This window comes from Brugia malayi, assembly GCF_000002995.4.
Source record: "Brugia malayi strain FR3 genome assembly, contig: Bm_v4_Chr3_scaffold_001, whole genome shotgun sequence".
Taxonomy (NCBI): domain Eukaryota; kingdom Metazoa; phylum Nematoda; class Chromadorea; order Rhabditida; family Onchocercidae; genus Brugia; species Brugia malayi.
The window spans coordinates 7,010,539-7,036,209 of record NW_025062477.1 but is presented as its reverse complement, the minus strand read 5'-3'; the positions used below and the strand labels follow the sequence as shown (position 1 = coordinate 7,036,209).

At 33.2% G+C, this 25,671-nt stretch overlaps 1 protein-coding gene across 1 annotated transcript; it reads left to right on the top strand.

Moving 5' to 3' along the window:
• Positions 1 to 651: 651 nt before the first annotated feature.
• Bm12835 (Uncharacterized protein) lies at positions 652 to 24,954 on the top strand (the record flags this gene model as incomplete). Its single annotated transcript, XM_043080245.1, has 61 exons — positions 652 to 759; positions 986 to 1,173; positions 1,412 to 1,562; positions 1,711 to 1,887; positions 1,980 to 2,170; positions 2,923 to 3,087; positions 3,420 to 3,597; positions 3,811 to 3,990; positions 4,136 to 4,390; positions 4,635 to 4,788; positions 4,891 to 5,041; positions 5,468 to 5,675; positions 5,893 to 6,160; positions 6,241 to 6,350; positions 6,428 to 6,544; positions 6,618 to 6,736; positions 6,971 to 7,230; positions 7,560 to 7,776; positions 8,102 to 8,327; positions 8,490 to 8,702; positions 8,842 to 8,974; positions 9,185 to 9,441; positions 9,585 to 9,680; positions 9,968 to 10,161; positions 10,534 to 10,753; positions 11,015 to 11,271; positions 11,514 to 11,615; positions 11,782 to 11,974; positions 12,193 to 12,378; positions 12,691 to 12,834; positions 13,032 to 13,307; positions 13,712 to 13,897; positions 14,083 to 14,196; positions 14,395 to 14,580; positions 14,718 to 14,930; positions 15,053 to 15,313; positions 15,414 to 15,585; positions 15,750 to 15,976; positions 16,097 to 16,266; positions 16,376 to 16,523; positions 16,641 to 16,799; positions 17,614 to 17,739; positions 17,973 to 18,203; positions 18,578 to 18,736; positions 18,807 to 18,935; positions 19,111 to 19,308; positions 19,526 to 19,792; positions 20,211 to 20,422; positions 20,595 to 20,826; positions 20,947 to 21,153; positions 21,551 to 21,787; positions 22,034 to 22,161; positions 22,270 to 22,407; positions 22,482 to 22,602; positions 23,002 to 23,164; positions 23,252 to 23,364; positions 23,449 to 23,571; positions 23,845 to 23,962; positions 24,050 to 24,240; positions 24,537 to 24,660; positions 24,746 to 24,954. 61 exons carry the CDS (start codon positions 652 to 654, stop codon positions 24,952 to 24,954), a joined length of 10,956 nt encoding a protein of 3,651 aa, XP_042936179.1.
• Between the last annotated feature and the right edge of the window lie 717 nt (positions 24,955 to 25,671).

The window sequence follows — 25,671 nt, the reverse complement described above, 5'->3', positions numbered from 1 at the left end:
TGGAGTCGTTATTTCACTATAAATTAAAATTTTCCAACTATATTTTCTCTTTACGTCATAACCTGAAGTAAACTGGGCAAATTTAATTCAAATATGAGTGGAAAAGTGAATTGAATAGTGGAAAGATTATGCAGTCTTTTCATTATTTTTGAGAGTGTTTGCTAAAGCAGTAAATTCTAAAGCATTTTCATCAAAAACAGATTACGGGGATATCTTATCTATTCTGAGACTGAATTCTAGCAGTTAGCTTATTTTATCATTTGTAGAAATTGTAGATTTGTTTAGTAAATTGTCAGAAATTTTTTTCTCAATTGCAATTTTGTGATAGGAAAGGTACTGCTCTTTTCAACGTTACATCTACTATGCTTACTTTTAGAAAATATCCTTCTTGTCTGAATTGAATGCTTTTAGAAATTATGGTAACAAACCCTATAAAATTACTTCATTATTGGTCACACTAAACTAGCATTTTTTTTTTTCACTATAGAATTTGGAATTATCACATATTTATGCTATCTAAAATGACAAAACAATATTAATAATTAAGGAACAGATAGAGTAGATACTTGATTTAATAAGTGGTAAGTAGTTGTTAATGATATTGATTTGCAGGAAGATTTGTATAATGAATGCACTGAAAAACAAATAAAAATGTCGGAAATTCTAAATGCATTTGGTGCGATAAGTACAGCAATTTCGGAAGGTTTCTGGCTGGTCACCTCGTCAGAGGATGTGTCATCAGCTTTTGATCGAATGCAGGTTTCGACAACTTTAAGTCAATAATAGAGTTTTTTTTACATTAAGATTACATTAAGATTTTTTTACGTTATATGTTTTTGGTGGTGGAAGAATGTAGTTGCAGACAAGATACTTCCATTCAAAATATGATCTTACGAATTACTTCTTAGATTTGTGGTTATTACAGGAAATTCAAATCAGTTTGTAGTTTACTTCACAGCGACGTATTTGATATTTATTCTTTAAGAAAATGAGAATTGAATTGTTGACGTACGCATCCAAAGTGCAAGAATATATCGAGGAAACAGATCGTTTGTGTACGGAAGGCGCAGAATTTCTCACGCCGGATCAATTTAATAGTCTAAAAGAGTATCGAAATAAACTTGAAACAAACTACAATCAACTTTTGCAGCATGTCGATGTCATTTTTCCAAGGTATATTCAAGCCTATTTAGAAATTAGTTTAAAACAAATGTTGTAATTAGGTATTGAATCCTTTCTGCATTAATCATTTTCTATTTTTTACCTTTTGCAGTAGTTTTAAGTAAATGAGTAATATTGCATCGATCATTTCCTATTTTTTAACATTTTGTAGTAGTTTAAATAAATGAATAATGAATAATAAAAATGAGATAAGATGAAATAAATGAGTCTTTAATTTGTTTTCGTTAAGGTTGAACGTTTTAACAAAGCTGTTGCTGAAATTTTCAAATGAATCAGGTCTGCTGCATTCATTTCTAAATGAAAAAACCAGAGAATTAACCATTATCAGAGCCGAAAGTGGTGACTCGCAAGTGTTTCAAGCGTCACGCCAGAAAGCTAAAGTAGATTACATTTGATTACTAGATTGAATTTGATAGCTTTCAGTTATTGGTCAGTTCTTCTTTAATCGTTTTTCTATTCATATTGCGATTTGCAAGGTTGCTGTAGAACTAGTTAAAGGTGCTAGCTAGTTTTCCACTGAATATTTAGGCAGTACTGGATGAAGTGGTGGCTGCAAAAGAACATTTGAAAGACATTTTCACGCTATCTACACGTATACAATCCGAAATTGATGGTTATGTGACCGAAATGCGTTCACAATATCCCAGTGCTCAGTTTCCGTCCATAGATACGCATGAATTAATGGGTGCTATTTCTAGGTTGCAGGTGAAAGCCAATTTTTCAAATGTGTTTTAAAAAATCAATAGGTCACTGCTGAAATTGCTTATTATTAAGCATGTACAGAGTAGTTTTTGCAGACTGATTACGATATTTTACTTCGAAATTGTCATGAATTATCCGCATATTTGAGTCAGCTGAAGTCACTGGTAGTGACGCATACGCAAAATGTAGAAAATCTAAACGAGTCAATCACAGGTTTAGAGAGAAAAATTTCTGAAACGGAAAGCATTTTGCGAAGCACAAATACCATGGATGGTGGCTCCATCATGTAAGTATTTACTATATCATGAGGATGAGCTTTCGGTTCATCAGCTATAAAGAAATTTATGTTTCCTTGGATAATATTTCAGTTTCTAGCAAATATTTTTATTCGAATTCATCTTTCTAACAAATAAGATAATATTTTCTCTACTAATTTGGTGAACTTTTTGAGATGTACCTCTTAGTGTACTTCGATGTTATTTAATGTATGCTTTGAATATGAACCGAAAATAGCTTCCTTGCTTAGCAATTAAGGAGCTGCATTATTTTTAGCAATTAAGGAGCTGCCTTTTCCAATCTAACACAACAGCAGAAGTAAGAGAGCTGTGGTATAAATGACGCATTAATTAGTTTACATATTTGTCGTAGGTTGTGAGTTCGACTTTCACCATGAAACAAGAACAGCAATTGATTTGCTTGGAAGTGATGAGAATTTCATTGAAGTGGGAATCTCTATGATTCATTATGATTATTTCCACAGCTGATCCAAGCACAGTTCTCTAACTTTCTTTGATCTCTTCCTCTGAAGGTGAAGAAAAAGTCACAAAGAATTGGTATTGGTGCCAATTAAGATTTCATGTTAATTTTCTCTCCTTTCTGTTTCACAATGTTAACTTAATTATCCATAAGACAGCATTTAAAACTTGTCCAAAAAAGTGGGAATAACATTTCTTTTTCCTTGAAAAGTAAGAATAGCATTTAAAAACCTAACATTTCTCTCTCAAGTTTTTAAAATGATTTAAACAATGGAAATTATAGATTATCTGAGTTGGAAACATTGCACCATGTCTCATTCGAACAGACAGGAAAAATTGAAACTGTTACACGATCCGCTGTAGATCTTAGCAATGCACTTATGGGCACTGATGCTCATGAACGTATCTCGCGTGAAAATCAGCGTCATATTGAGGAACTTATACGAAGGTCATTCCTGCAATTTATATAATTTTTATTCCGAATGCTACCGATAACACGTGTTAGATTTTCACCGGAACGAATCTTATTCATTTTAGTTAATTTGATGGGATCTCATCTTACACATTTTAGTTATTTCTATTATATTTCTATAATAATATAAGAATGTTTTCAATTTTATACTGCCTTTGTAGTGTAGTGAGATTATTTTGTTGTATGCTTCATTTGCCAACTTAGCATCAAGCATCATTAACGAGTTAAACAAATTTTAATGGGTCATTTTTGACTGAATTTTCAGAAGTATTTTTAAATGCTCATGATTTCAATAAAAGAGCTTTCAGGAAAACTCGTGCTCAAAAAAGGATTGAGGAAAATATTGATTTATGGCGGAGTAAGTTAGCAAAAATGGAAGGAATTCGTGAAGGTGTGATGAATATAATAATCTGGTTAGATGAAGAAAATAAGCGGTACTCGGAACCTATTTCATTACCTCTCTATGTAGACAAATTAACTGAATTGGTTTGTAACTGTTTGATCTTTGTTCCGTTGTCCATTATAAGAAAGAATTAGATTTGAAGCTGAATATAGCTTTGAAACATTCTTAATAGGAAAAAAATGGATAAGAAAGTTAACTGGATAGGAAAATCCAATTTTAAAAGAGATTCATCTTCTTGAATACCTTTTATGCAAGAAGAGGCAAGAAGACGTATTTCGAACAATTATTTATTTTAGCGACATCAGAATGAGTTGCGACAACGTGAAATTTCGTCACGTCGAAAAGTGCTTACCGATTTGGCAGCAGATGCTCAAAAAATAGCAGCAGCTAATCCGGATTCAGTAGCTAGCCGACAGATGCTAAGTGATTGTAACGATGCTCAGAGAAAATTCGCGACATTATTCGCGATTTCGAAGGTCATATGTTCTCAATTCTTCCATATTTCTAAAATAAGTGCAAATATTTATTCAAGTATTTAGTACTTATTCATTAATAAATGATATTATTCATGGAAAGATCCGATGTTCAAGTACTTATTCGAGTATATATATATATATATAGGCTTGGGCTGATAACATTACGGAACTGACCACAGCTCTAACTGATTTCAACGATATGGAAACATCGATTAACGAGAAATTATTATTGTTGAATGAGAAGTTATCCAACATTTCACTGACAGATATAAGTTCACTGAGTGAAATTTCCAATGAACTGAAGCATTTAGCACAAGGCGAATGGAAAGAAATGGAAAGTAAATGCAGATGGATTTTTGCCGTACCTAACATTGTTGGAGACAATTGTTTGGAAAAAAATGTTCCTTTTTCCGTATTTTTTATTTTGAATTATTTTGTTGCCATTCATGTTTAATCAAATTTTAACAATTATTACATAATTATCAGCGTTTTCTTTCCTCGATTTTTGAACCATTTTATCGATTCAAACTAAAGTGAATGAGTAAAATAAACGTGAGTGATGTTTTTTTTTTCTTTTTTGCGCGCAATCTAATGGCGCCATAATCATTTAAAAATCTAATGACTGTTCAAATTGTTAATTGCAGGTTACTCATACCGATAATGCGATCAAAAAATGTGTTTCTCGAGTTGAGGAATTTATTGGTCATGGATGTGAAATTAAAAAACTGTGTAAAACATCTAATGAACTGAAAAGCAAACTTACTGCAAATCTAGAAGATATTGAAGCGAAAGCTCAAGGTAATTATTATCATTTGGAACTTCTAGTTATACTTTTAAGCGTATTTGCAAGTTGCCAATTTGAATGGTATTTTCTCATGAATCAACTTAAAGTATCTTCAGTTCTGGAAAAATGTTCGTTGAATCCGATAGATTTGGCTAAGCAACGTTCAACATGTCAGCAGTTGCAAATGGAATATCAAAATTGTCGCTCTGAATTTGAAACACTTAGTGAAACTATTTCTAAATTGGTTGAAGCTGAAAGCATTACGAGGTTGTAACTTTTCGAAATTTAAATAATCTATTTTGTGTAAAATAGTTCGACTTTTTTTTTGAAATCAGTGTATTTGTAATCATATTATTCTTTAGTTATGGTTGGCGAATAAGAATTATAAATTGTAATAACAATATTATAAATAGGAAAGGGAATAAAAAACAATATTCACAACTATCCAATCACTCTGAATATATTCGAAAGTAGTATGGGATGTGATGGTTATGGTTATAGATGGTGTTTTCAAAAGAAGCTTGCAATATTAATCATGAAACCATCCTGGTTCTGATTAATTTAATTACTCTTTGTATAGGCACACTTCTGCCTATTCACTGATTACACCTCACTTGTTATCCACCACAGCTCGTTCTATGGAATAAGTAATAAACTAAAATTCTACGCTGCAAAATATTTCCTTTTTTTCAGCATGAAAATAAAGGGAACTGTTGAACAATCTGAGCAAGTTCAAGGAACACTACGTGAAATGTCTTCCTTGCAGCAAAAATATACTGCTTTGGGCTCTTTTCTGCGATTAAAAGATGAAAAGATCAGTATGGATAGCGCGAAGTTATCAGATTGGGACTTACAGCGAGATAGTCTTGCCCGCTGGATCAACAATGAAAGCAAACGATTGGTTTCTTTCTCTTTCTTGAAATTAGTTCACGGTGGGATACTTAGGTAAACGGCTGCTTAATTCAAGTTTGACTAGTTTTGTGTTTGTCCTGCTTTATCCAGCAATTATCTGTTTGTTCTCCTCAAACTTATTATGCGTTAGCAATATGAGCTGGGCGAGTAGGAAGATTGTGCACTTTCTCTATGCCACTACTTTTTTCTTTTTTTTTTTTTTACAGAATACGGACTGTCCTATAATATTTGTTAACGACGTTGTTCGTACGAATATTTCAAAGGCAAAACGGCTGGAAGAAATTCTCAAAGAGAAACAATTAGAAATGGAGGAAATTCGAAGCAAGGCACGTTTATTGATAAGTGAACCGTCTGTTCCGGGAACTGCCGATATTGTGAACTCTCAGAGAGCTCTTGAATCTGATTGGGAGAAATTGGATCAAGCGGTATCAGCATTGAAGGAGTGGAATGAATACGCGGAGTTGCTGTTTGAAGGCAAGATTTTTTTCTTTATTAGAACTCCGAGAATCTCCCTTCGTTCCAAAATACTACTTTTATGGCTGTAATATTTGCAGGGATAACAAGTCTTGACAAATGGTTGACACAAAAGGAACGGATGATGTCGGCCATTGGAACTGTTAATATTGACCCTAAAGTTATTGACAATCAGCTTATACAAACTGAGGTTTTTATTTCGTATTTTTTACTTATTTTTTTGTCCTTTTTTTTATTATAAGCCATGAAATGTTACTAATTTTGCAGTTGCTTCGAGGTGAGTTGGAAGATCAGGGTGCAGCCCGAAGTAAAGTGAATGAATTGGCACATAATTTAGTGGCCAGAAGCACAACTCCATCAAACGCACAGCAGATTGTCATGCAGGTGATTGAATAATTTATTGAAAGAATATAAACTTAAAAAGAATTGGAACCTCTGATCAAAGTTTTCTTTTAAGGTGGACACATTAAATCGCCAGTGGGTTTCATTTCATGATAAATTGGAAAAGAAGAAAATAACTCTTCAAAAAGTTAAAGAACTTGGTTCGAATTTTTCTAGCAAGCAGCGAGATGTGAAGTAAAGTTTTCTAATTCTATATTTTTATTCATCCTTCATTTTTACGCATGTAAAATAGATGTACTTGGTGATATATTATACACCTTATTAATGAAACTAAGCTTATTACTGAAAAAAAAAAAAACTTATTACTTAAGACTTGTTTAAGCTAGGATTTTCAAATCTGAGGCTTATGATTTTTTGAAATATTTAAGGCGACAAATTTAACTGATAATTAAAATGCACTATTTTAAGAATGCAACTGATTGGCGTTGCGGAAGCAATAGAACAATTAAGTCGTTCGCCACTAACATCTAAAAGCGACGTTGATGAGCAATTGAAAGTTCTGAATGCATCAAGTATACGATCATCCGAAATAGTTCCACAGTTAGATGAACTGAAAGAGCTTGTAAATTTAATCTGCGAGATAACGCAAGATCATAGCTTGCAAACGGATATACGCGAGCAGCTAAATACAACGTTGCAAACTGCCCAAGAATTAAATAAGAAAATAGGTAAGCGTTAATGCTAGAAAAACCACTGTTCATACTGCCACCATCGCACCATTTATTTAGTTTTTTCAAAGTTCTTATATGCTTTACCTGCCTGTTGTTTTATGAGTACGTTCAGTTTTGCTAAGGTGATATCAGAATGCATGAGAGGCTCTTTCGTTCTAACTTTTTTATTGGAACTTGTTTCTGTTTATCCCTATTGTTTCAGAGAGACACTACTACAAATTGATCAATGTAATCTGAGTCAAATTTTAACTAAATGTCTTGAAAATACAATCTTTTGGTAAATCACTTTGCTGAATCAGAATAATATTCACAAATTTTTTATTCAGAAAGTATGAAAGTAGCAGCAACAAATACAAAGGATGAAGAAGGCCAAACTGTGACAGAGGTCGAAGCAGCAATAAAGTGGATAAAAGATATGCGGGAGCAGCTTTCTGATTTGGGTCCTTTATCAGTTAATTCTACAGAACTCAATGAACAGCGAGCAGCAATTGGAAAAATTTACAGTGTTGTGTTGGATATGGAAGGCGACATTACCTTGCTAAGGTAATTTTAACTTTAGAGTTTAATTTGTTGTGTCTGCTTTGAGTGATGCGTTTGCCAGAGATTATAGAAATTTTTAAGTTAAATCCCATGGTTGAGTTGTTTAATACTCAGTACATAATTGTCAATTATAAGTGTTGTTGAGGTTTAAAATGCCGATAACATAGCTTTTACAAACTATTTGTCTCGAACTACATGGATTGCAACCCGTTGTAATTCTAATCATCTCCAACTTCATAGAGTATTTCTTCGGTAACTTATCAGTTTCAAGTTGTACGAAGTAAATTCAATAAAGTCTTTCTAGATTTCAAAATAGTAAGCTTTCCAGAGCAAAACTGATGAATCAGATGAAAAAAATGCGATGTCCGAAACAAAAAGCAACTCTTGATAATCTCTCTGCCGTTTGGAATCCATTATTGGAAGAAACTAAAATAAAACATGCAAATGCTGAGCGAGCTTCTGATCTTATACATCAGTTGGAAACTTTACTGAAGTCTCTAACGGTGCAAGTAGATGAGAATCGATTAAGGTTAAACGAAATCTCAGGAAGCAAGGCTGGTTTTGTATTAAATTTTTGCAAGTTTTCAATGTTTACCAAATGAGAATCCAAAACGATATCAATGCTTGGAAGATTTTAATGTTTTAGAAAATTTTATGATAATTTTCAGTTTTTATTTCTGATGTTTGTCTATTTTCACGCAGATTGGTATGTTTAGGACAGTGATATAGCTAACTTAACTGCTATGAAACAAGAAGTTGACAAGCATGAATTTGAAATTGCTCTGTTGGAAACTTTGTTGCATAAATTGGAAGTAATCACAACTGGACCATCACTGAAAAAGCTTGGTAGAGAAGTGGAAAATGTAACTGGAGATTTGAGAGCATTGCTGAAAGATGTCAATAATATTTTGCAGAAGGCACAAATATCGGTAGGATGCCATTTATGTATCTGAGTTTCTATTAAACATTTTTCACGACGTCATGCAAGGAAAATCCGAAGTAGGCGCTTTTCCACCAATGAAATCTTATTTATTGTCTTCTAAAAATATCCAATTTTCTTATTTTAAGAAGGGTATCCAAAAGCAATTTTCAAAAAAGAAAGAAGAAGCGCAAATTGTGTTAGATGCAGCGAAAGAAACAGCTGAAAGTTTGAAAAGAGCTGACAGCATTTCATCAATTACAAAAGAAGTTCTGTTGAAAAGTGAGCATTTTGTAATAATTTTAAAAAATTGATTTAACTTTTACTTTTATGGAGCACTAAATATATTCGATGCTTTTGCATATGCATAATCAAAAGTGGTTGAAATTTTTGCTGGTCTCTAATCCCATTGATTTGCATTTCTGCAAAAATTTTTCCAAAAAGGAGAAGTTCTTCAAATTTGTTGGTTTCTTTCTATATTATTGATTTCAGCTATCGATGATCTTGAGAATAAATGGCACAAAAAAGAACGAGAATTACATGCGGCTTTGAAAGATGTCGAAGGAGTTATTACTCATGAAGAAACTGAAAATCTTCATAAGGATGTGCTTAAAATGGGTGATGAATATGCCGAAGTAGTAACACTTATCCAGGGTTTACATCTTGAAATGAAAAAGAGAGACGAAATACTGGATATCGTGAGACAAAAAATCAGCTTGCTAAGTGCTGAGATCCGGCATGTAAATGAAGTGAGTATTTAATTGAAGATGCAAGTGTTTAATTTAGATTCGGCTTTCTCCAATTCGACATTTTTTGTTTGTAATGAATTATGAAGTAGGACAAAGTAATTTTAGATTCTTTAGGTTTTGTTTTTAATGATAAAAAGTTATAGGATTCTTTGCCTCCGATTGAACGCAATGTTGCAGAATTAGAACGACAGAGTAGGGTTTGTGATGAATTGTTGAAAAATAATGCTGAAAAAGAAAAGGTTAATTGACTTATTTTTTGTTTCCGTAGTTTTAATTTTAACTCTGATTCCACTCTCGTTGTAAAATATAGGATATCATTCAACATCCAATAAAATAATACATCAAGCCCAGTACGTGTATATCGTCATAATTACTCCTATTCTCAGACAGAAACCTTTAAATCATAAAACTTAAAGATAAATGTGATCATGGTTTGATATGTGCGTTCATTACAGGATTCACTAGAATTTACATTGCTGCATATGTAAAAATGGATAGAATTTTTGAGAAACATTTTTATGTTCAGGTTTTGGACGAATTGACATTGGAATGGCAGCAGGTTTGTAGCAGCAGCAGCACTTTCACTCAAACGGCACAAAAAAGTGCATTGATGCAACAAGTAAGCGAAATCAGAGAAGATCTCAACAAACAACGTGCTGCTATCATGCAACGCAAACGTGTTATTGGGAACACGCTTTTGGCTGCACAAGAATTTGTTTGGTTAGTTTTGTAAATGTTCAATCAAACAGAATCACCAAGGAATTATTTCTTAACTGTTAAGATTTTAGGCTTATTCAGTTTTGCTATTCAATGTCATTCGACTGTGAGGAAATGAATTGTTACATTTTGCCGCTGGATTATCATATCATTCCTGAACATATTGAAATAGAGATTCCTCCTCGTAAAATTCAACATAATTAATGTGTTCTTGGTCAACATTTAGATGTACTGCTTTCTATACTGCCTCGAATAAGAAGAATTTAAGAATCTAATGTCAACTTTTGAATTTTTCAGATTTCCATGCATTCCTCTATATTTTTAAATTTGGTTAAGAATATTGATGTTTCGATTTATGTAAAAAGCTGATTTCAGCAAAGCAGAAGCCTTAAGAGATGAATTTGAAAAGCTTGCAAATGATGATGTGTTAAAAGGACCTGTTCAAACTGAATTAAATATTCTTCGGATGGAGCAGGAGAAATTGAGAATTTTTCGTGAAAAAGTACGGCCTGCTAATAAAAATTATGCTACAGTTTTGGAAAGTTGCAATAATCTTATAAAAAGTGCCGATGAAGGAATCTCTACAACATCATTGGTACATCGTTACAAACTATAATATTGATTTTTATAAGTGACTTTAGATAATTTGTAATGTGTATTATTAATTTGTATTATTAGAGAATTATATTGGTCAATGGACCTCATGCGCAAAATACATGTGACGTGAAATTTTATGAGCATTGTGAAAGAGGACAAAATATGTTTGAGATTAGCACCTTAGTTGTAGATTTATCAACTTCATATTCAGTGAAGTTCTTACGGCGTAACATGTTTCAGTTATATTTTTTCAATTCAGGAAGAGGAGAAGAGTAAACTTACCAGTGCTTGGAACGCTTTAAACAAACAGATAGCAGATCGTGAAAAACAAGTTTGTGCATCGTTACAAGAACTTGGAAGTTACACTGATGCACATAACGCACTTGTTGTATGGCTACAAGATACCGAAGAATCACTGCAGAACCAACGACCGCCCTCTATCGAATACAAAGTCGTTAAAGAACAAACTCGAGCTAATGATATTTTGCTAAAACACATTGAAGAAAAGCAACAAACGTAAGTTATCAATACAATAGCTGTAGTAAATGAGGTATGGGATCAGAAAATACCAAGAGTAAAGCACAGTATACGTACTTACTTGAAGCCGTTTCGAAATTATCTTCAAGGCATGAATGCTTTTTCCATGGTATTAGCCAAATATAATAATGTATTATAATATTCCTGTTAAAAATTTTTTCCCTTTATTTAAAAATGACAATTTTTGATAATATATTTTCCATCTCTTTGACTATTTTCAGTGTCGATGGTTTCAAAACATTAATTGATAAAGTTATAAAACTTATAACAGATGTTACGAAATGTGAAAGACTGAGAGAGCAAGCAGATAATATCACACAAAGGCAAGCAATTATTGTTTTTAAGTTAATTAATCGGAATATTTTGCAAAATAAGCACGTAAGAGCGACTGGGAATAAAAAATATTATATTAATGATACAAGCTTTTAATCCAGTTTAGAATGTTTTCTACTGTTTAACGTTTATAAATTAAAACTGAACTATGTTCAGATACGCTATGTTAGTCGAAAGTGTGCAAGAGAGACGTAGCTGCTTGCATGATGCGATTGTTCTAACCAAGGATTGGGCGCAAATATCTGGACCGTTCAAAACATGGCTTGAAGTGACCGAGCGTGCATTACAAGAACTTGGGCAGGTGCCAATCGATGAGGAAAAATTTCAGCAGCAAATTAATTCACATCAGGTTTCCTTTTTTTACAATGCTCTATTGTGACTTTGTTCTACATTGTTTGTTTATTCAAGTTTTTTTTTTTTTTTTAGTCACTCAAATAAAGAAAAAACAATGAAGTTAGACTGCGGAAGAAGATGAGCAAAAACTAGTTATAACAATGAATTAGGATAAAAGAGAAAATCGTCGTATTCTTACGCTTTGAAATTCAGATATTTATTCCAAAGTTTTAGAAATTGCAAGAAAATATTCAAATGAAACACACCGATGTAGAGAAGATGATGCAGCTAAGTCCTCTTCTGGCAAGTTTAGCGTCTGACGAAGAAGCTGCCGAGTTGGAGACAATGTTTAAAAACTATATGATACGATATGAAAACTTGGGTATAAGGGCTGCTGAATGTGGAGTTTTATTGCAACAGGTGACTGGGGAGATTTTTTTCTTTGACTCGTTAAGTCGGTTCCTGGCTTGCTATAGTCTGCAGTTGATAGATAGATAACTGCAATTGAATAGTCTTTTTTTGTTTTCGAAAAAACTGATGTTTACGATGATGGCATAAGCAAGTAGAGTTAGAAAATTCTGGTTATAAACAAAACATGCGTCTTACCATTTTAATAATAGCATCTTAATTATCGAAATTATTTTTTGCTAATACTCACTGAAAAAAATGTTTTTACTCATTTTTTTGTCAAAATTTTACGTTTGGATTTCGTTCTCCAAGATTCATTTCTAGGTTGGTGAGGAAATAACAAACTTTTTGCAACGAACCAACGTGCTAGCGAATTGGTTAGGTAAGATCGAGAATGATATGGACAAGTTAGACACGATTTCCATCTATCCAGAAGAGCTGAACGAGCAAAGTGCTTTGCTTGCCGATGTATGATTGCACTGTATTGCATTATAAATAAATATAGCTTCAAAAATTATGAGGACTATATAATTGGAGCATTTCTTGTGTAGAGATAAGTCTGTGGTAGGAAAACAAGATGTATCAATGTAGTAAGTCGTAATAGAGCGGTGAGAAAAACATTTGCAACTGAAGATTATTTATTATTTAATTCTTTATTGTTTTAGTTGGCAATAGAGATAACGAAACAGGAAGCTCTGGTCTCGATGGTTGTTGAAGACGGTCATGAATTATGTAGACAAACAACCGGCGATGAAGCAGTTGCCCTCCAAAATCGTATAGAAACATTACGTGCACGCTATCTTGATTTAACTGCTGTGACGGATGCCAAAATTGCTATTTTGAGTGAAGCTTTACCACTGTCGGAGAAATTCCATGATGGCTATGATATTATACAGCAGTGGATGGATGCTGTAGAACAAGATTTGCAGACTGTTGATCAGGTATCAGTTATGATACAACATTACTGATGGTCAAAATAGAGATAAGATGCTTGGTAAAATTCTTTCAGGGAAGTTTGAAGTGATAGTCATTTTTGTTTCTGTGACTAATGAGTTGATTCCAATGATGAAATTGAAATAGCCGATTTAGATTCAAGAATTTGACTCAAAAAGTTGATAATCCAAGATTTTGGATTCGTAACCAAAAGGATTACCGTTCTCTCACTGAACGCTGTGGTTGACATTATCCGTTCTGTTGCTAAGATATGATATAAATAATTTTTTGCAGTGATATGCTCTTTATTAGTTGTTGTGAAAGACAAGTGAAGCCCAAAATTGAAATGTTTTTTTTTTTTTTTTTTTTTTTTTTGGAATAATTACATCATTTCTAGAATAATGTATTTCAGACTCCACTTGAAACTCAAGTGACAATATTAGCTCAAATGGAAGATGATTTGACGAAGTGGCGTACTGATGTTGAGAAAATTAGCGTTATCTCAAAACAGCTTCAGAATCTCGTCTGTTTCAGAGCGGATGAACTGGAAATACAGACCGATGATATGAAGCGCAAATTTAATCACCTTGCTGAGCAGGTCAGTTAGGTCTTTCGACTGTATAAAACTTGAAATTTCAGCCGATATTCTGAACAGAAGATCATAATTTTTTAAAACTTGTGAATAAATTAGCTGTTCATTAAGAAATAGAATTTTTTGGATGAAAAATGTTATTACGTTCAGATTTTAGTTAATCTAGAAAACAAGTATTAAATCATTTTCAGATTACGCGTAAAAGTGATAAACTAACGTCGGTCGAGAAGCAAAGTCGACAAGTTTTGGATGAATTAGATTATCTTAATGAATGGTTTGCTGATGCTCATGAACGTTTAATGCAGGTGTATTTCGATGATTTATTTATAGTTCTTGCGTTGTTCATTTTGGTATTTTTTTGTTCTGACTTTTTTCACTAAAAATTTCAAATTTTCTACGAAGAAATTTAATTCAGTTTCTTGAAAGTATTGTTTATACGAAATAATTTGCACAATACTTAACAATTACCTGTAATATTTCGATAAGCCTAACTTATGTTGCAGAGTGCAGCACCAGAAGTTGATCCAGACTATGTTAAAAAGCAGCTCAAAAATCAAAAACAAATGAACGAAGATATTGCAGTGATGAAAGCGCGATTGCGAGATGCAATTGCAGATGCACATAAAGTTGTCCGTGCTTTGGGTGATGAGGCCAATGGTCAAGATTTATTATTGGAAAGCAAAATTGAGGTTATTTATCCTTAGAGCAAATAGAACAATAGAAGCCTTATAAGAAGCAGTTACTAACAACGATGAACTATAATATATGTAAATACATGTATACATACATCAAACAACATTAAGTATTATGTCGATTTTCATTCAAGACTGGTCGAACTCTATCTGTTGATGTAGCTCAGTTGGGTAGCGAAAGGTTGGGTAAATTGGAACAAGCGCTGGCATTATGTCTTGAAATCGATCAGTCATTTGGTGAAATGCATTCCTGGTTAGAAAGTATGGAAAATGAGATTGAAAACTGTCCACCTGTTACAACAGGACATCAACGAGACCATTTGATGCAGCAACAAGTTCACAATACTGCGAGTTTTTTAATTTTATTAGACAAAATTTTTTTTTAATTTTTTTTCACATTTGCCTCTTGCTTTGAATTTTTTAACAAATTTCTCATTTTATCTTGATAGTTTTTTTTTTCTTTTTTTAGAAATTACAACATTCGATTATATCACACAAATCTTTAATGGATCGTTTTCACAAGAATGTCTGTGCTTTGAGCGAATTATGTGGTCCAGAAGATGAAATACAGCTTCAAAAAATAGCTGAGGGCTTAGATGAACGATTCTTCGCTGCTCGAGATGCCGTTCGTCAACGAGCTGAGGCTCTTGAAACCGCAATTGAGCACGATAGTCAATTCACGGATAGATTGGATATTGTCGTGGCGAATTTAGATGGTGTTGCCATGCAGGTATATATATTGATATTTACATTAATACTCCATCAATTCCTAAATCTCCAACTTTATTCAGTGATTAATTGTTTTATGCGTATTACTATAATTATTAAAGATTCGAAATCCGGAGCCAATACTAGCCGATCCAGAGCGTATCAAATCAGAAATCATGGATAATCGTTCTCTAATGGAACAGCTTAAACATAAAGAAAGTATACTGAGATCAGTGAAGGAAAATGCTCATGAGATTCTGGTTCAGGCAAAAGCAAATGATACTGGAGCTGCAGGTGAACTTACTGTGTTGATAATTGAATGTATAAAAACTGTATTATATTTCAAAAAAGTAATTTAAAAGAGGACGTAGCTATTGATAGAATAGGACGGAATAGTGTTTTGTTTGATGAATCATGCAGATCTTGTAATAGCAATTGTGAAATCTTTTTTTCTATAGAAATCGGTATTAAAATCAAAGAACTTGATGCCTTGTGGGAAGAACTAATGGAAGGTGTAACGACAAGAGAAAATGTATTGGAAGATACGTTAGCTAAAGCAGAACATTTTTGGTACGAATTGAAGTTTCATCAGAAAGCGATTAATGAATTGCGTTTGCGCATTGAAGGAATACAGCCAGCCCTTGGAGAGCCAACAACCATTGAGCAGCAGCAAAACATCCTCTTAGTTTGTTGATTGCTTGTTTTATCAAAACTTTAAATTGAAATAAGATTTCCTTCAGAATTGCTAGGAATCCAACATACATTATTTGTTAAACATTAGAAAGTAATTTAGTCATTATTACAGTTAATTAAAAGTGAGACGCTAGACATGAAGCCCGAAGTTATGGATAAATTGCATACCGCTGGACGTGATCTTTGTAATATGGTTGCCGAGGAAGAAAAAGCTCATATAGAACAGCAAATGAATGAAATTGAAGGAAACTGGATTATGGTAACTGGTATGTGCGAACGAAAGTAAGTCTTAGATGTTCAAGTTTAATTAATTATCTGGTGGAGCCAGGTGTTCATAGGAACAATTTAGTAATATCGTATTGTACAGAGAACAATATATAAACATTTTCAGAGAATCAGATTTGCTTGATGCCATGGAGAAAGCAATGGAATTCCATCATTTATTAACGAAGCTGATAAATTGGATAGAAGAAACGGAAGCTGAAGTATTCAAGTTATATTCTGGTACTGGCTCATCATCGAGTGATGTTAGAAATGAGGTACACATTTAGCGTATAGTTCTGTAAAATTTTTAAGAAATCATTTTAAAACGTTCAATTCTTAAACGAAGCAGTTATTTACAATCTTTTTTGTAGATTTCATCTCATCTTTTATAGCTTGCTGCTCTGAGTGATTTACGTTCGTTACTGGACGAAAAAGCTTTGGAGAAAGAACAGTTGAATCAGTTATGTGCAAGCCTTTGCGTTGGTAGTACTGCCCAACAGTCTGCAAGCATCAGAACTTCAAACAATGACCTCAGTACTCGCTGGAATCGAGTTAGTTTATATTTAATTGTTAAACTGTATATCATAAATCGTTCGTTGGTCTACTATGTTTGATTCTACTTGCTGGCAAAACTATATGTAAAATGAAGCCGTTCGTTTGTTCAAGAAATTGAATATGTCAACTACTGAGCAATTTGTGAGCCTGCATGTATTGCTGGCTTGGCAATGTGTTACGGATGAATATGGTAGTTTGTCGACTTACCATAACTTCAGCAGTACAATTCTATTCTTTTACACTTAAGATATGAACATTGCATGTTGCTGTAAATTGACCATAAGTATACTTAGGACAGCAGTTTTGCTGTGAAGAATTAAAATCAATTTAAAGTTTTTTGAACTGATTTTACATTTATTAAATATGATTTTCTTAGCCATTGTTAAGCCGTTTTTCATACAGATTTAAATCAGTTTTTTGGTGAAATTTTGGAAACGTTTCTGAAATGAGTATTTTGAACGGCGACTCTTCAGATCTCCGCAAAGATGCCTTAGTTAAGGATCTAATCCGCAGTTGTTTGTCATAACATTTCTTGATTTCATAAATATGAAAAATTTTTTTTTAAAAATTATTTCATTTGATGAATCTGATATTTGCCACTTGAAAGGGAAGAGACAGAGGGATTGTCATATTTTTCACCTCGATAAAGTTATCTGGTAAAAGTCATTTAAGTATGAATTAGAATTTCAAACTTCCTCTGTTCTTTTAGATATTGAAAATACGACATTAAATATTATACTGCAACACAGTATTGCTCCAACACATATTTTGCTTCTGATATTTGTTATTATTAAACATGGAACAGTTTAGTTATACTCATTGTTGAACGAACGTCAACAGAAAATGGAAAAAGCGTTGTTAGAAATGGGACAGTTTTCACAGGCATATGAACAACTGTTGATGTGGATCGAGAAAAAGCAACATATTTTGGATGACGTTTGTTTTCTTCTTTTGATTTTTTCTCCATGAAAGCATGAAAATTATGCGTTGTAAGGAGTTCATTACGCTCTCACATGGCAAAAAAGAAAGGAACTAAAACAATAACTTTCTTGAATGCTTGGAATTGTTTTTGCAGTAGCAAGCTGCTACTTTTTTTTTTTTTTGTTTTTTCGTGATACTCTAGATGTTTGCTTATGCATGTTGCAACCTTAGCAGTCAACTAATTGCAGATTAATTCTCGGCCAGTCAGTCTCAAGGAAGCGGAAGTAGAGGTTTACAAACATAAAGTAATACAAAATGAAATTCTAATACATGAAGCAAGCTTAGATACTTTGAACACTGCTGCTAAACGTATCATTGCTGCTGATCCGAACAGTGCAACCTCAACGCAGCCTATGATCGATAAGTTGAACTCAAACTGGCATATGTTGGTCGATAAATTGGAGGATGTTTGGGTGCAGGTGGTAACTTTCAGGCCATTTCTCAGAACGCCTTGATTTTGAGTTGATTGACTCCGTGAAAATTGAGATAGTTTTCATTGATTAGACAGCATCAATTTGTCAAATTGTCAGTAATCTGGTAGTGTAATGTTAGATTAAGCATTATATTTCTCTATTTATGTTTAAGAATCGATAGAAATAAGTCTTATTCAAAATCATATGTGGTTATATCAAGTTTGGTTGCTTACAACTTAAAGGATCTATTTCATTTACGTCTTTTTTTCTTCGTTTTCTTATCAAATCTTGTCACATTTAAGAATCAATTGATTTTTGATTTTTGATTTTTTTTTTTTTGGATTTTGGAATTTTAGCGGAGATGAAACTTATCATTATAGTTGGATGATGCTCGGAAAGTCGCTGAAAATCTAGGCATTGAAGTGGATCGTTGGTCTATGTGGCTTCAAGATAAAGATGCGGATTTGTCTCATATAAAACCAACAGGTGGTTTGCCAGAAACCGCGCAAGCACAACTTGATGATTTCTTTGTTTTAAAGGTTTTCCGTTTTCTGATTCTCTCTGCTTCTTTTTTCTTGGAGATTTTGTTATTCCATAAAAATTTCGTAGGCCGAAATTGAACAGAATCGACCTTCACTAGAAGCTCATTTGGAAACAGCAACGAAGTATCTATCTGATGGTGATCGGGATTCATGGATTGCTCAACGGGGAGCGCAGCTGAATAAAAAGTGGGTTCAGGTAAATAATTAAGAAATATGTCTGAATAAATTTTGATTTTAAATAAATTCTATTTGAACATTTTTTGTCCCAAAGTAGATTTGCGACAAGCGACTGATTGCTAAACTGTAGTAATGAAAAATTTAATATTTATCGATTCTGTAGTAAAAAATCAAATAACTTTTTTCCTCTGCAGGTGCAAGACAAGATTGGTGATAGAGAGCAAAAGTTGAGAATTGCATTGACAGAAGCTGAACAACTTCATTCTTCTATGGCGGAAATGAATGACTGGTTAAATTCAGCAGAAAGCTATTTAGGTTGTTTGGAACACATATCGAGGATTCCTGATACTGTAGAAAAACAAATGAATGAACATACGAAATTCCAAGCTGAGGTAGAATTTTGGTAACAAAAACATGAAGATTGTTGCATATGGATATGTGAATTTGAAATGAATTTTTTTCGTCTGATATCGCAAATAGTGCACCGAGGCTGATGGTACAAATAGTGGCAGTGCAGATACCACTACCATTTATATTGGTGTGCACATGTGAGCTAGAAATTCATTCTTTATGATAACTCTTTTCATTTGTAACTTCAAGCTGTTTTAGGTGGCACACTACCGGGAATTAATGAGTGGTTTGAACAGCAAAGGCACCAAATTGCAATATTATTGCGAAAAAAAAGATGCGATACCAATTAAGAACTTGCTTGTTTCTGCTAAACATCGTTTCGACAAAGTTGCTTCGAGATGTGCCGATAGAATGAAACAATTAGATCTCGCATTACAGGAAGCACGATATTACTTCGAGTCACATGCTCAAGTAATCGACTCGATAACTTCAAGCCTTAAATGGATTGATGATCAGTATGCGCAGGTATTCATTATTTATGTATAAAAGCACATTTCCCCCAGACAAACAAGCTGACGTTTGTTCACTTAGACATCAATTTCTCTGTATCTATAAACAAAATTCTTTGCGATTGTTGGATTCTCAGTAAATGGTTTTTGTTAAGAAATGAAGCTAAATAAAAAAAAAAAAAAAAAAAAATTCATGGTTTTCCAAGACTAATGTGTGAGTAAATGTTTTAATCAAAGAGTTTCGAATTTCCAGCTTCTCAGATTCATGTCTCGGTCTTTAGCATTTTTTTTCCTTAGTTAAATAGAAGCAGTAATTAACATTATTAGTCAGTAACTATGTGAAAGTAAATCAGATTTGGATTGTGCGGAGAAGCACTTTTTCTTGTTATTAATCAGGTTCCAGATTTTTTGATAGTGATTAATATCATGTTTAGACGGCATGTGGTGATCGGTTGCGAACTGACCTGGCGAAGCATCGGAAATTCCAACATGAACTGATGGAACGACAAGCAGTATATGAGACAATATATAAACGTGGTAAGACACTTTCGGAGCATGCGCCACGTGAAGAACAAGCCGAAATCGATTTAATGAATGGATTGTTGAAGGAAAGATGGACTCAACTTGTTAATGCTACACTGCAGAAGTAATTTTTATTTTTGATTATCTTACTGATTGATTTGAGAAATCCTAGTTAATTTAGAATAACTTCAAGCGATACTGAATAAGTTGTATTTGATTCCTCACTATTGCTTTATCACTGTTTCTTCAGTTCAACCGATTAAATTAAATGCAGCTAATTCAATATCGTATTGCAGACAGCGGTCAATCGAAGATGCGTTGTTGACATGTGGACAGTTTGATGAGGCCTTGTCCTCACTTCGAGAATGGCTCGAAAAGTCGTTGCCTATTTTGCAGAATATTGAAACCATTTCGGTATATGGTGATTTGGAGACAGTAAGCAAATTACTCGATAAACATAAAGAATTAATGGATCAAATATATGCTCATCGAGATACGTTGAATTCAGTGAAGGAGCATGCGCAGCAGGTTTTGTTGAAATTGTTTTAATAATTTGTTTTGTGTTTTATTTTTATTATATTCATCTTTCTCTAACTTAGTTGACAAAATTTGACCGTTGTCTCAATCCGTTTAATGCTAATGCTTCAGATGTTAGGAAAAGAAACGGATGATTCCCTGAATGATCTGAAGGAGAAGGTGGAGAAAGTTAATGAGGACTGGGTGCTTCTACAGGAACTAGCAAAAAAAAGAGAGGAACAACTGAAAATTGCTTACGATACTGCCAGAAACTTCAGTGATGAAATTCACGATTTTTTAGATTTTCTACCGAAGATTGAAGCAAGGTTAAAAACAAAGGCGTGTTTTTTTTTTTGCTTATTTCATTTCAGTTGTGCCGATTAATTAATATTTCTCTGAACTTAGTAGATTGTTAATATATGAGCTTAGTAGGTATTTTCAATGTTATTGAAATGTAATTTACGCTGAAAAAATTTTACCATGATAAGCTGTCTCTATTTCTTAGCTACATACTTATGATCCTGACATATGTCAATCTCAATATGATAGTGGTTATTTGAACTTAAAAAATAAAACACTAAACTCAGAAGTTTCAAAAATATTGTTTAAATATTAGATACAATTTTGTAAAGCATTGGCAACTGTACAAATGGATGCGCTAGAGCAGGGGAAAGGGGTAAATAAAAATAAAAAAGATATCTTTAGGTATGAAAGCGTTATTCAAACTCACTTTCAGAATCAAACTGAAGGTGAAAACGAAATTCTGGAACAAATGGATGAAGTGGCACAGCTGCTTAAAGAAATGGATGATAAAAGGATATTAATGCAATCCATCAAGAAAACTGGGGAAGATATACATTCCAAATGTCATCCGTCTGCGGAACAACCAATGAAATATTGGTTAAAAGTGTTGCAAAATCGATGGGATGAAGTAATGAATGCGATCGATAACAGAAGAGATGATTTGGAAATGGTTAGCATTTAAAGTTATCGTATGGAATTTTTTAATATAAATTTGTATGATTATTCGAATTCATCCGGCAGCTCTAAATTGATTAGTTTTTAGGTAATGGAACTTGAAAATGTTTGAAATTTCAATGTGTTTAAGTTTGAGTTCAAATTACGGTGGAAAATGATCTTCAAAGGAGATTGAAGAAAATCTTTCGAAATTTCTTTGCCATGCTTTGATTTTTTCAAAATCTCAAATACTGAATTTTAGCAGCTCAGGGAACTTCGTGCGAGAGAGAAAATGATTGCTGAATTGTTGAAATACATTGAAGAAAAAAGTACTGAATTGAGGATGATAAATGGGAGATCATTGCCTCAGGAAATAGATGCTCTTAACAGGTCCACTTTTAATTTTTAAAGGTGTTTAACTATTGGGAGAATGAACATAATAACCAGCAGGAAGAGGAATTTAGTTTCATTAAATTTATCGTTTCTTTATCGTTTTAGATTTATTGAGGACCACGAACAATTCGAGAAAAATTTACGGGAAAAACAAGGAATGGTTGATGAAGCAACAAGAAGTCAACGAAAGCTGTTTGCTGTAGAAGAAAAAGTGAAAAAGAAAGGTGTCAAAACACTACAAAGGTATCGGTTAAAATTGCAATGCTTATGATATGCTAATCATTAATATTCACAATTAATATGTTGTCATTTTCCAGGCATGAACATCCTATACAGCATCCTAAATCCGACCAGCTCTCCAGTAGATGGAAAAAACTATGGATAGATTCAATGGATTATGGTCGCCATTTACGCGAGATGAAAGATTATTTGGAGGAGGTTAAGTTTTTTGGCTTTTCATTCCCAATTTTCACTTCAAATCTCTTATTGCAGTTATACTTCTTTATTAAAGTTAACTTTTTTCATTATAATATTATCATTCGTATAATTTTTCATGTAGCCATATCCATATAGATTTCGGTATGGGATTTTTAATCAAAATGAAAAAAAAAGAAGAATGATTATTTACGATTGAAAAAGAAAATATTCTGGGAGATTAAAACCATAGTGATTTTTGAATTCTTGCTGTTATCCCATAATCCTAAAGTTGGTTGTCAAAATTGGTGAGATTATTCACTTTTTCTGATTACGCTTTATTTCATTATCTTTAGTCATCATTTTTTGATACCTAACCAAAGCTAAGTATCATGGGTTTTTAATTAGGTCCACAAATTTAAGGTGAAAAGATTGGAGTCATTCTCATTCGAGCAGTGGCGTGAACGGTATTTAGAATGGACTGATTCTGGAAAAGCTCGGATTTCCGATCTATTTAGAAGAATTGATAAAAGTGGAACTGGACGAGTGCCACGAGCTTCTTTCATTGATGGTATCATAGCATCTAGTGAGTCTTTTTTAGACTATTTATTTCATGTTCATAGCTTTTTGTTCAATTCCTCGAGAGCGACCACGAATTCAAATTTCATTTTAGAATTTCCTACTACTCGACTAGAAATGGAGAAAGTTGCGGATGAGTTTGACAAAGGTGATGGAATGATTGATTCGAAAGAATTTATGGCAAAGCTTCGTTCCGAGTTTTCGAAAGTAGGTTTTAGGGTATCCTACTAAAGAAATAGTTCTTTGAACTCATGATAAATGTAGTTTTAGCCATGTGTTTTTATTATCTAGAAACTATCGACAAAGCAGAAGACCGACAATGAAAAGATCACAGAAGAAGTTGTAAGGCAGACGGAAAGATGTAACTGTATTAATCGATATAAGATTCAGAAAGTGAGCGATGGACATTATCGCGTATGTCCTTTATTTATTTCTATTTTTACTAGTAATCGTCAATTCTGATTAGTTCGACCATTCTATAAGCTTAATTGCTGATTTCTTTTTTGGTAAGTAATCATGAAAACTCTAATCTCTTACTTTATAATTCACTGGAGAAGTTGATAGTGTTGTTCTTATACTCAAACTTCATGATGAAAGAGACTAATTCAAACATATTTATGTTTTCTCTTCCTACGTACGTTATAGGAGATATTATTAACAGTATTTTTGAAGTGCCAAGTTTTTCAGTTCGGTGAAACGCAAATTAAGCGTATGGTCCGCATTCTTCGATCAACAGTTATGGTTCGCGTAGGTGGTGGATGGGTTGCTTTGGAAGAATTTCTACATAAACATGATCCTTGTCGTGGTAAGTACTGGCAAATTTCTCATGTGAAATATATTCTATATGTGTATTGCAAACTGTCTTCATTCATAGAACTTGTATATCTTGTAGCTAAAGGACGAACGAATCTCGACTTGCAACGCAATTTCTATGACGATGTTCGACCAAAAGATGCGTACGATACAATAGAAACATTTATCAAGTCAGACAGATCAACATCAAGTCGTGATTCGTCGATTCGTCGCTTTCAGGAATCATTATTGCAGTCTCGTTTCCAGGCAACTCCGGGTCCGATTACAAAAGTAGCTGCTAATATTTGTTTCTATTTGTGTAATTCATTTTTTTTTTTTTTTCCAAAAATTTTCCTTTCAACACAGCAACTGTAAAAAAAGAAGAAATAAAACTAGCTTGGAGAATGCTTGCATGCCAACGCTTTCAAAATTGTTTTTGAGACTCCCTTCATTGTTAATCTTAAAAACACTCTTTCATTTAAAGAGTGTCAATAAATAAAAAAAAACCAGACGAAATTTAGAAACGAAGGAAACTTCATTCATAACCTTGATTAGATTTAAAAAAAGATAAGCGAAATAAGTTTTAGATCAGGGAAAAGACGGAGCGCAGTATGCCGATGTACGGTGCTGGACGTTCGTCAACGATATGCCGCAATTCGCCACTTGATATGTCGAAATCAAATAGAAAATCAACTGAAATAAATGGACAAGGTTAAACTTAAATATTTTTTAGCACAGCTTTTGCTTGTTTGATAAAATAAGTTATGTTACCACTTGCTATTATTACTAATTGTAGATTCAAGAATTAGGCATCCAAATGCTTCAAGCACTGTTTCACGCTCAGAATCTCATGGTGACATGTTGGATTTGTCACGACCACTAAGCCGAAGCTCAGATGTTTCAGTAGACAGCGATCGACCAACACGAATACCTTCATTACGTGGTCGGAAGGGCATCAATTATCGAGCATCATCTGCACAAGCCAGTCCTCAACCACGTATATAAAATTAATTTTTCGCCACATTTATCCAAAAATAAGCGTTTAGAAAATGGAGCAAACCCCGTTTTCTTACAGTTTTGTTATAATTTTATTTTGTTACAATTTAAACAATTGGACGTGTCTTACTTTTCATTTTTCGTACATAGTTAAAAAGCAAGTCACTTATTTTTATCATTATTTTAAAGTCTCTTTATCTGCGCTTTCTCATCTGCATATCTAAGTGATTGTTCGGGTATCTCTCTACGCCTATTACATGAACACTGTGAACATATTTTACCACGATTTTGTAGCTGAATAACCTCTACGATTTTGTAGCTGAATAACCTCTACCTTTTTTTTGCATATTAACCAGAATTTGATAACATTTATAAAAACTGCAATTTATAGTCTAGTTTTTCGCGGGAATATGTCATAGTTTTGATGTGGCTTATTATTTTTTCTGCACGTGAGAATTATTTTATATCTTTTCTTTTTAAATGCTAATTGATTAACTAAACTGTACCTGTTGTTTACTGTTTTTTCATTAAAATTATTTCAGTTTGTTGTAGAGTCTTTTTTAATTATTATGAACTCAGCGATATGTCAGTTAAAATTGGAACAGTCTGAGTTATTCAATACAGACAGCTTATATAGACACTTTAATCGTGACATGGAAGAGTGGAGTAAATATTGTGTCTTGTATATATCAACTATCGGAAGTGTTAAAAGCAGTGTGTTTGAGA